General features: G+C 33.1%; 1 protein-coding gene across 4 annotated transcripts in view; it reads right to left on the bottom strand.

Annotated features, from left to right (window-relative positions):
- Window positions 1-11,297, bottom strand: part of LOC106472396 (leucine-zipper-like transcriptional regulator 1) — a 34,525-nt gene that overhangs the window by 4,467 nt on the left and 18,761 nt on the right. For all 4 annotated transcript variants that reach the window (XM_013933040.2, XM_022400974.1, XM_022400976.1 and 1 more), the window contains exons 15-20: window positions 10,512-10,628; window positions 7,751-7,910; window positions 5,771-5,949; window positions 4,617-4,714; window positions 2,685-2,736; window positions 1,004-1,057 (exon numbers count right to left, since the gene is read on the bottom strand). In XM_013933040.2, coding sequence (XP_013788494.1) covers window positions 1,004-1,057; window positions 2,685-2,736; window positions 4,617-4,714; window positions 5,771-5,949; window positions 7,751-7,910; window positions 10,512-10,628 — 660 coding nt within the window. The remainder of the gene's footprint in view (window positions 1-1,003; window positions 1,058-2,684; window positions 2,737-4,616; window positions 4,715-5,770; window positions 5,950-7,750; window positions 7,911-10,511; window positions 10,629-11,297) is intronic.

Genomic DNA, 11,297 nt, shown 5'->3' with positions numbered 1-11,297 from the left:
AAAGGTTATTATGATTAGTAGTTTTGAAAACTACTAATCATAATAACCTTAAAAACTACTAATCATAATTACAATAAAAACTACTAATCATAATTACAATAAAAACATTCAGACATGCTTTGCAAATACAAATTCCACAGGTTTTATCAACAAATAAAATCAAGCTTAATCAGGATAAAAGTAAAATTGGTAACTAATAGCATGAAAACTTGTCAGATGATACGAACAAACCATAATGATAGCGTGGGTTTACATCACGATTAGCATCCAAAGTATTAAGGTAAAAACTAAGTAACAGCATTCGTAGTTATTGATACTGAACTGACGTTAAGTAACAGCATTCGTTATTGATACTGAACTGACGTTAAGTAACAGCATTCGTTGTTATTGAAACTGAACTGACGTTAAGTAACAGCATTCGTTGTTATTTCAACTGAACTGACGTATGAATAAACCTTAAAGATCTAACTAAGTAACAGTTTCATTAACAACGAATGCTGAACTGACGTTAAGTAACAGCATTCGTTGTTATTTCAATAACACGAATGCTGTTACTTAACGTCAGTTCAGTTTCAACTGAACTGACGTATGAATAAACCTTAAAGATCTAACTAAGTAACAGCATTCGTCGTTATTGAAACTGAACTGATGTTAAGTAATAGCATTCATCGTTATTGAAACTGAACTGACGTTAAGTAACAGCATTCGTTGTTATTGAAACTGAACTGATGTTAAGTAACAGCATTCGTTGTTAATGAAACTGAACTGACGTTAAGTAACAGCATTCGTTGTTATTGAAACTGAACTGACGTTAAGTAACAGCATTCGTCGTTATTGAAACTGAACTGACGTATGAATAAACCTTAAAGATCTATGTAAGTAACAGCATTCGTTGTTATTGAAACTGAACTGACGTATGAATAAACCTTAAAGATCTAACTAAGTAACAGTAATTTAAGGACTGTGATAACTCCATCAACTATCCACTCTACGAGATGCTCACCTGGATTACGTTTTCAAACGTTACATTCATCTCCAAGTTTTGCTTGCAAAAAGCCTATATACAAGAAATAAAATATAGTTTAAGAAAAAAAAAAACAGCAACAAAAAACACCTAGATATAAAATATAAAAATGTACACCATAAGTGGCTTGTATCACTAAGATGTATTGATTAAGTATATGATAAAAAGTTACAAGACTATCAGTTTGTGTCAATCTTTACAAATGACACGTACACACGAGTAGAATCACGACTCTAACTTTTTCAGTTCTCCTATTGCAGCAAGTTTGTGAAACAATTAACAAGTGCTTTGGCGTCTTTATTTCCAGACAAATCGACGGAAGACTCATTATATTCTTTCTTATAACGATAAAGAGATTACATTTACGATAAAGTCATTCATAAAAACAGCAACTAGATTGTCTCTAGAACTCATGAGAACACATTCAGTTGTCACCTGTAGCACTAAACATCTTTATACTGAAGGTTTACTTAACGTTTTTTAAAAGGACTGTGACAGCAAAAATTTAATAGTTTCTTTGTTTTAGGGCAAAGCCATGTTGAGCTATCTGCTGTGTTCACCACGAGGAATCGAACTTCAGAATATAGCGTTGTAAGTTCGAAGACTCACCACCGTCTCTCACATAAGCTAACGTAGCAGCATGATTGCAAGTATAAAACTATTTTTTTTGTTTGTTTAGAGAGTATAATACAGATTCTTTTTGAAAGAATTTCTGCTTTTATCCTTATGATAAAATGGTTGAACCAAAAGGGGACTGCATACACCAGAAACAGGAATTCTATACGGTATAACAGTTTAATGACAAGTTTTGCCTTTTATGTGAACATTGTCATGTTGCTGAAACAAAACATGAGAACGAAGGTTATGTTCTCTAAAATATTTCATAATAAAAGAAGTTACATAGATAAATGCTATGTATCATCTTCAACTAGAAACAAGACAAATGAAGCATTTCAATGTAAACAAATCATCAGATTCTCTAGTGAAATTTTTTGTTACTCCCAGAAAGGGTCTGTAAGACTTGCGGAGAAGAGTGGGAAGGAACAGTGATCTTACAACTCTCAGACATCTCTCTATCGGTAGCTTATGAGAATTCCAAACATAGTTTCTTTTTCTATCTAAACGACCCTTCCTATAACATAAATACGGCTCTACTCAAGTCGAAATGTTTAAAACATATAATTATAAAAGTTTTCTAGCTGTATACTAATTGCTACTGTCTTATAATGGAGCTCATACTCAGTAATATGTCTTTGTGGTTGTGCTTAAAACATAGATTGGTCTTCATGATGTTAAAGTAGTGACATCACTTCATCATTCAGCTTTAACAAATGTTTAGAAAAAAATTCAACTGTATATAATATGAATGATTTATACGTCCAATTGAATAAACACCTTGTTTGTATCAACTGATAAACAGTTTTAACATCCAGCTGTATTTTAATATGAATGATTTATACATCCAATTGAATAAACACAGTTCTCTTGTTTGTATCAACTGATAATCAGTTTTAATATAACCAACATTTCTTGTGCAATCCTCTGTTACTTTCACTAAATCGCTAAATACAGGTTTGTTTTAGAAAACAAACACTCTCACTCTTCCAGAAAACATGTTTATTAATGCAGTATTAAAAATATACACTTGAATAAAACTTACCTGGAGTCTATTGTTGGTAAAACCATAGAAGTAAGGAGCTGAGAAGAGGTACCTGAAAGTTAAATGGTTAGAGGCAACAACTTCCAGATGAATGAAGTTTAACTAACACGACTCGCTGAGTTTTAGATCACTAAATAACCAAACATTACTGTTGTCCAAGTAACACGACTCGCTGAGTTTTACATCACTAAATAACCAAACATTACTGTTGTACAAGTAACATTACTCATTGAGTTTTAGATCACTAAATAACCAAACATTACTGATGTCCAAGTAACATTACTCGCTGAGTTTTAGATCACTAAATAACCAAACATCACTGATGTCCAAGTAACACGACTCACTGAGTTTTAGATCACTAAATAACCAAACATTACTGATGTCCAAGTAACATTACTCATTGAGTTTTAGATCACTAAATAACCAAACATTACTGTTGTCCAAGTAACACAACTCACTGAGTTTTAGATCACTAAATAACCAAACATAACTGTTGTCCAAGTAACACAACTCACTGAGTTTTAGATCACTAAATAACCAATTACTGATGTCCAAGTAACATTACTCGCTGAGTTTTAGATCACTAAATAACCAAACATTACTGATGTCCAAGTAACACGACTCACTGAGTTTTAGATCACTAAATAACCAAACATTACTGATGTCCAAGTAACACGACTCATTGAGTTTTAAATCACTAAATAACCAAACATTACTGATGTCCAAGTAACACGACTCATTGAGTTTTAGACCACTAAATAACCAAACATTACTGATGTCCAAGTAACACGACTCATTGAGTTTTAGAACACTAAATAACCAAACATTACTGATGTCCAAGTAACATTACTACCTGATTCCAAAACTGCTGTATCATCAAACACTTTGGGGCCCAGAATAACAAACCATCATATAACTTTAATACTGATGCTAACAAAGTTTTATTATCCCATCTAGGTTCATGAACAAACGATCACACAGTATAGTCACAGTATTGCACTTTACAGTTAGTTACACTATAGCACCTTACAGTTAGTCACGGTATTTCACATTACAGTTAGTCACGGTATTGCACTTTATAGTTAGTTACACTATATCACATTACAGTTAGTCACAGTATTGCACATTACAGTTAGTCACAGTGTTGCACATTACAGTTAGTCACAGTATTACACATTACAGTTAGTCATGGTATTCCACATTACAGTTAGTTACACTAAATCACATTACAGTTAGTCACGGTATTTCACATTACAGTTAGTCACGGTATTGCACTTTACAGTTAGTTATATCATGGGTTTTCTTGCACACTTAATTCCACAATGATCTTTATTTTCAGTACGAAATGTACTAAAATTGACTAAAAAATACCCAGAATATTGGTGGTGAATGAAGTTTGCCACAACACAATAATTCATCATGTAAGAAGAACAGAGTGGAATTTAACCCCCCCCCCCAACTGATTGTGCAAATTTAATAACAGTTGCATCTAATAACAGTCTTTAAAGAAATTTGTAAAACTTACACCAAAATCAATTCAATGAGAAATATGTAAAATGTACACTAAAAACAGTTCTAGAGGTTTTTTTTCTATTAATTGTATTTCACACACTGTATTTTAACTCATTTCATCAAACCAACTTGCTAGTTTAGAATTCTATATTTAAATAATTATGTGGGATAACATACTGGTCAGCGTGCCGCAGAATGTGTCCAAGAGGGAGAATTGATAACATTTCTTGCAACAAAATGGTGCCTGAAATGATGTGCAAATAGCTTGGAAACTCTCACACACCCTCCCACATCAACAACCACAACAACAAAAAAAAAGGCAATCCCCTCAAGCTCTAAGTAAAACTACACTTGTATCAAAATATATTGATCTTCAGCAACTGCACAGTTGAGCTGAATTTTGAAACAAAGCAAGGATACAAAGAATCCTCCGGAGGCATGGTAACATCTCCATAGTAGATATACCGTAGCAACGTATGGAAAGACTGCATTGAAGGAATCATTTCACCAATGGCAATCTGAAAAATTAAACACCTAAATTAACCATCAGCTGAAAACATGAGCACAGCATACTGTATCTAGTTTGGTTAATGGTTGGTTTAGCCCTGAACTAAGCAAGATTCCAAGAACCATCCTCATTAACCATTAGTTTAAATCATGTACTTAACAGACTACATCTGGTTTGGTTAATGGTCTTGTTTAGCCCAAAACTAAGCAAGATTCCAAGAACCATCCTCATTAACTATTAGTTTAAATCATGTACATAGCAGACTACATCTGGTTTGGTTAATGGTCTTGTTTAGCCCTAAACTAATCAAGATTCCAAGAACCATCCTCATTAACCATTAGTTTAAATCATGTACATAGCAGACTACATCTGGTTTGGTTAATGGTCTTGTTTAGCCCTAAACTAATCAAGATTCCAAGAACCATCCTCATTAACCATTAGTTTAAATCATGTGCATAGCAGACTACATCTGGTTTGGTTAATGGTCTTGTTTAGCCCTAAACAAATCAAGATTCCAAGAACCATCCTCATTATCCATTAGTTTAAATTATGTACATAGCAGACTACATCTGGTTTGATTAATGGTCTTGTTTAGCCCAAAACTAAGCAAGATTCCAAGAACCATCCTCATTAACCATTAGTTTAAATCATGTATACAGTAGACTACATCTGATTTGGTTAATAGTCTTATTTAACCCTAAACTAAGCAAGATTCCAAGAACCATCCTCATTAATCATTAGTTTAAATCATGTAAATAGCAGACTACATCTGGTTTGGTTAATGGTCTTGTTTAGCCCTAAACTAAGCAAGATTCCAAGAACCATCCTCATTAATCATTAGTTTAAATCATGTAAATAGCAGACTACATCTGGTTTGGTTAATGGTCTTGTTTAGCCCAAAACTAAGCAAGATTCCAAGAACCATCCTCATTAACCATTAGTTTAAATCATGTACATAACAGACTACATCTAGGTTCATAATGGTTGGTTTATTCTTGAATTTGAAGATATAATGATTTAAAGATAAAACTATGTAAATAAAACTAAATGTTTCCATATAACATACTGTGACAGTGTTGTTTTCAGGCATGAAAGAACGAAACATGGCTTCGAAGTAGCTACATCTTGCAGCAAGAATTGCCTTGTGAGCCGGGATTGGTTGGTCATCCAGCATCAAAGTGATGTCACAGAATTCTGTGCCAGTGCCCTTCAGGAATGCTTCCATATCTTGCTCTAAAGTTGTACCTGCAAGAATTAAAGGCTAGTATTTTAATCCTTCAAAACAATGTCAAACCACTGTTTAAACAACTACTGAAGTTTGTCGTGTACAACAATGTCAAACCACTGTTTAAACAGCTGCTGAAGTTTGTCCTCTATAACAATGTCAAACCACTGTTTAACCAGCTACTGAAGTTTGTCCTCTACAACAATGTCAAACTACTGTTTAAACAACTACTGAAGTTTGTCTTGTACAACAATGTCAAACTACTGTTTAAACAGCTACTGAAGTTTGTCCTCTATAACAATGTCAAACCACTGTTTAACCAGCTACTGAAGTTTGTCTTCTACAACAATGTCAAACTACTGGTTAAACAACTACTGAAGTTTGTCTTCTACAACAATGTCAAACCACTGTTAAAATAACTACTGAAGTTTGTACCCTACAACAATGTCAAACCACTGTTAAAATAACTACTGAAGTTTGTCTTCTACAACAATGTCAAACCACTGTTAAAACGCTACACTGCATTTTTATATCCTCCGTAACAATATCAAACTATGATTTTATAATCCACATATCAATTTCCATCTTCCATTTATTTTGAAACACCGTCCATTTTATTCTTGTTTACAGTCTTAGAAACAGAATATATATTATTATTTCTCAGTACTCAAAACAGAAAAAAACTTTTTTTGTATCATAACCATATCTTCGTTACTTATTAACCAGAGCTGTACATATATAATTTTTGAGTTGAGGAGTAGGAAATGGAAGTAGCTTGACCTTTTCGCCTCAAGCAAAAAAATAAAAGAAATGAGTACACCCATGTTTTTTAGGTTTACATTCTAATTCTAAGATATCAAAATTCTTCTTTGTGTATTAAATAAATTGTTTGTAGAGGTCTCTCATTGCTCTATTAATAAACAAAAAAATTAGTTTAACGATTACATACATATATACGTTACAGATTTATTTTTAATTTCACCAAAGGTAAAATTGAAAGGAGAATCTGTGACGCAGAGGCCTAACGATTGGCCGTACCCTTTGCTGTGGACTGCAGTTTCACCTATTGAAGGCTCATCAACACAGCTTGGGCTGGCAAATCAAAGAAATAAAGTTAGGCCTCTTATAACAGTGATTTATATACAATATTAAAGGGGTTTTTAAGGCCTTTTCAATCACTAATAAAGCAGTCTAAAATAATTTAGATATTTAAATAACATGATTAAAAATACCTAAATTATTTTAGGTTGCTTTATTGGTGATTGAAGAGGACTTACAAGACCCATTAAAAATTTTGTTTATTATAATCGTGCTTCGGCAATTTTTTTAACATTAATATCATGTAAAAAAATAAACAAATTTATCATTCTATATAAATATTTCTATGTTCAAAAAAAATCTCTAACTGGTTCAAATATAAAAACAACACCAAGTTCGTAACTTTCTTTTAAGCAGTGTGGTTGTTTTGTTTTGCGTAAATCTAAAGTACTTTTCTTACTACGGTACCAAAACAACTCAAATATACACTTCTTATTACACGATATCTGTTTATGTATTGAACATGCAAAACTCAATCCTTTCTCCTTCATGTCAAAAGTTTGGTTGACAAGCAAGACTAAATGTAAAATAAAAGTCGCGTTGGAAAAAGATACTTCACCATCCAAACTCGTGGAAGGTGGGTACACTTTAGGACTAGAAACAAGCATAATTTTTTAAAAAGCTGCACAGTGTGCCACATGCACTCTTGTCTGCTGTGGGGATCCAACCCAGAACTCTAGGCTTATAAACTGTAGTTTAATTACATGTTCGACTGGACAATACCTGCCAAGTCGCACTGCGGTTCGGTTAAAGGTCGAACAGCGGGCACTTGTCGCCGTCGTATAATTTCCACCATGAGAGGCTGCGCAATAGTTTCAAACTCTTTACTCATCACGATCTGGTTGTAATTACTCTCCTTTACAATAAACTTGAGGCAGAATTCCTAGAATATAAAATCAAACATGTGTTATGTCAACTCAGCAAGTACTTCTAGTTCACTCAAATGCGTATTAGCTTTTGTTTACCTGTAAGTTTTTTATATTATATAACGTGATACTTTGTTGCCGCTAAATGTCACTATAATATTATATCCATCTTTATAAAAATACTAACATAATACATGCATTAAATATTTTAACTCATCAGTTGATATAAGCCTCATTATTCATCTTTTACAAATTAAAAAAACATAAGGAAAAATTCTGCACTAGACCCATTTTATTGAACAAACATGAAAAATCTTTATCCCCATGTTTAAAGCATTGCTAGGTACTGCAACACTAAACACACACACAAAATAATAAAACATGAAAAAAATCATCTGTAACCTGAGAAGATAAAAATACTCTAGTTGGCAATTGGTTTTTTAAAACATAAAAACAGAATCAAAGAACCATTTTCATTAGACCTTTAATGGGCATGATAACCAAGTTGGTTAGTTTGGAATTTAATTTCATAACTTTGGAAAATAATCAGATAATAAATGAAAAATTAAACAAAGAAGTTACATCACTTAAAACTTTCATTAAAACGTTTTAATGTAAGTCCTTTTAAAGGATATATAGCATCGTAGCTGGCAACCATAATTTTTCTAGCACGACATGCATGATAAAATGCTAAATAAACTAATGACAATATTGTATACTTCTCAATTTTTAAGTTAATTAGTTTTGAACACAGTAGCTTATTTATTAAATAATATGTGGTTACGATATAACAGCAGTGTCAAACCTTTTTTAGCAATATTTCTATAATAAAAAATCATGTATATGTATTTCATAAAACAATATGAACAAAACAGTTTATACAGTGTTATGCTCCAACTATCAGGAAACAAATCTCAGTTTTGACTAGTGCAGGGTCTAAACACCAGGTTTTTAGGGTTTACAGAGTTTTCCCCAAGGGTGCTTCAACAATTAGGTAACAAATGTCAGTTTGTGACTGAGGTCTGACTTGCAATATTTTGACTAGTGCAGGATCTAAACACCAGGTGTCTAGGGTTTACATAGCTTTCCCCAAGAGTGCTTCAACTATTAGGTAACAAATCTCAGTTTGTGACTGAGGTCTGACTTGCAGTATTTTGACTAGTGCAGGATCTAAACACCAGGGTTTTAGGGTTTACAGAGTTTTCCCCAAGGGTGCTTCAACTATCAGGTAACAAATGTCAGTTTGTGACTGAGGTCTGACTTGCAGTATTTTGACTAGTGCAGGATCTAAGCACCAGGTTTTTAGGGTTTACATAGTTTTCCCCAAGGGTGCTTCAACAATCAGGTAACAAATCTCAGTTTGTGACTGAGGTCTGACTTGCAATATTTTGACTAGTGCAGGATCTAAGCACTAGGTTTTTAGGGTTTACAGAGTTTTTCCCCAAGGGTGCTTCAACAATGAGGTAACAAATGTCAGTTTGTGACTGACGTCTGACTTGCAATATTTTGACTAGTGCAGGATCTAAACACCAGGTGTCTGGCGTTTACCATCTTCTCAAAGAGTTGAAATATATATCCAAGGGTTTCAAACTTTGTATAAAAACACAGCTGCCTACTCTAAAAATGAATTATTCGGAGGATAAGCTCTTTATCTCCATAAAGGTGTGCATTTTCTCAATAAACTCTATTAAAAGACAATATACACAATAATATTTCTTTATTACAATACATTTTTGTCCATTTCACAAAGACATGCTTATAAGTTTAGTTCGTTCAACCAGTGCAAGCTTGAAGCCTCACGTGAGAGACGAGACCAGGTCTAATCAAATTTGAAATTTAATATATTTTATTAAACAAATGTATAACTTTTGTTTATTTTATTCTTTAAATTATTGATTTAAAAATATATTATTAATTAAACCTATCAGTTTGTCTAATTCAATGAACCACATACGGCTCGGGTACATACTCAAGGAACCACAAACAGCTTGCTTAACATTTATTGTTAGCGCAACACTAGCTGGACTGTACAAACATGTTAAAAACAAACATTTAATTAGTATCTTCATAAAAAAAGAAGCTAAATTGTACAGGAGACTACAACTGTACTGTTGGGCAAAGCATGACAACATGACTAGAAAATGACAGGTTAAATTTCGTGACATAGCCAAACAAGTCTCCATATTCACGTTTGTACAGCAAGAATTCACATTAGTAGTTCAGAGGAAACAATAAACTTCCAAGCAGGTGACAAACAATATGACAATACAACAATGACTATACATATATTGTTAACGTGTTTGGTAAAACCAATAAACAACTCCACAACCTGACTGATCAAGCAAAGAATACTAACCTTGATGAAGTCCAATTTAAGATCTGACGCATTCTGCAGGGCCACAAGAACATTTCTGTGATTGACAGCTGATTCTAGGTAAAACCAAGAAACAACTCCACAACCTGACTGATCAAGCAAAGAATACTAACCTTGATGAAGTCCAATTTAAGATCTGATGTATTCTGCAGGGCCACAAGAACATTTCTGTGATTGACAGCTGATTCTAGGTAAAACCAAGTAACAACTCCACAACCTGACTGATCAAGCAAAGAATACTAACCTTGATGAAGTCCAATTTAAGATCTGATGCATTCTGCAGGGCCACAAGAACATTTCTGTGATTGACAGCTGATTCTAGGTACTGTACGCAAAGCTGCTCGAGTCGCCTCATGTGAAACTAATTGAAGGACAACATTATATTGATTGTTAATCGAACAACGTTATCTACTAAACATTAAACTTTCTGGCTCATCGTAAGTGTGTTATATATACAAAAACAACACTAAAAGCTTTCCTGGTTGAGTTTACATCTCAAGCTCTTTACATAAACATGAATATAAAAACACAAACAAACAGTGGCTGGAAAACAAACAAACATCAGCTCAAAATCTAACTAAGAATAGATTTATAAATATCCAAATTTATAGTTATCTGAACACTTAAGTTTATTAGAAAAAAAACTAAAAAAGGTGGAGACTGGAGTTTCGTGTGGATTTGTATCATCTTTTTAATATAATTAGTTGTCTCTAAATAATCAAAAACATGAATTGATTATTCCAGATATCATATATATATTACCAAGTGTGGTTTTGAGTAAGTGACTGACTGTATATATTTTACCAAGTGTGGTTTTGAGTAAGTGACTGACTGTATATATATTACCAAATGTGGTTTTGAGTAAGTGACTGACTGTATATATATATTACCAAGTGTGGTTTTGAGTAAGTGACTGACTGTATATATATTACCAAGTGTGGTTTTGAGTAAGTGACTGACTGTATATATATTACCAAGTGTGGTTTTGAGTAAGTGACTGACTGTATATATATTTTACCAAGTGTGGTTT

This window comes from Limulus polyphemus, unplaced genomic scaffold, assembly GCF_000517525.1.
Source record: "Limulus polyphemus unplaced genomic scaffold, Limulus_polyphemus-2.1.2 Scaffold5298, whole genome shotgun sequence".
Classification (NCBI taxonomy): Eukaryota; Metazoa; Arthropoda; class Merostomata; order Xiphosura; family Limulidae; genus Limulus; species Limulus polyphemus.
Note: the sequence above shows the minus strand (reverse complement) of the source record. Positions and strands in the feature narration are given on the sequence as shown.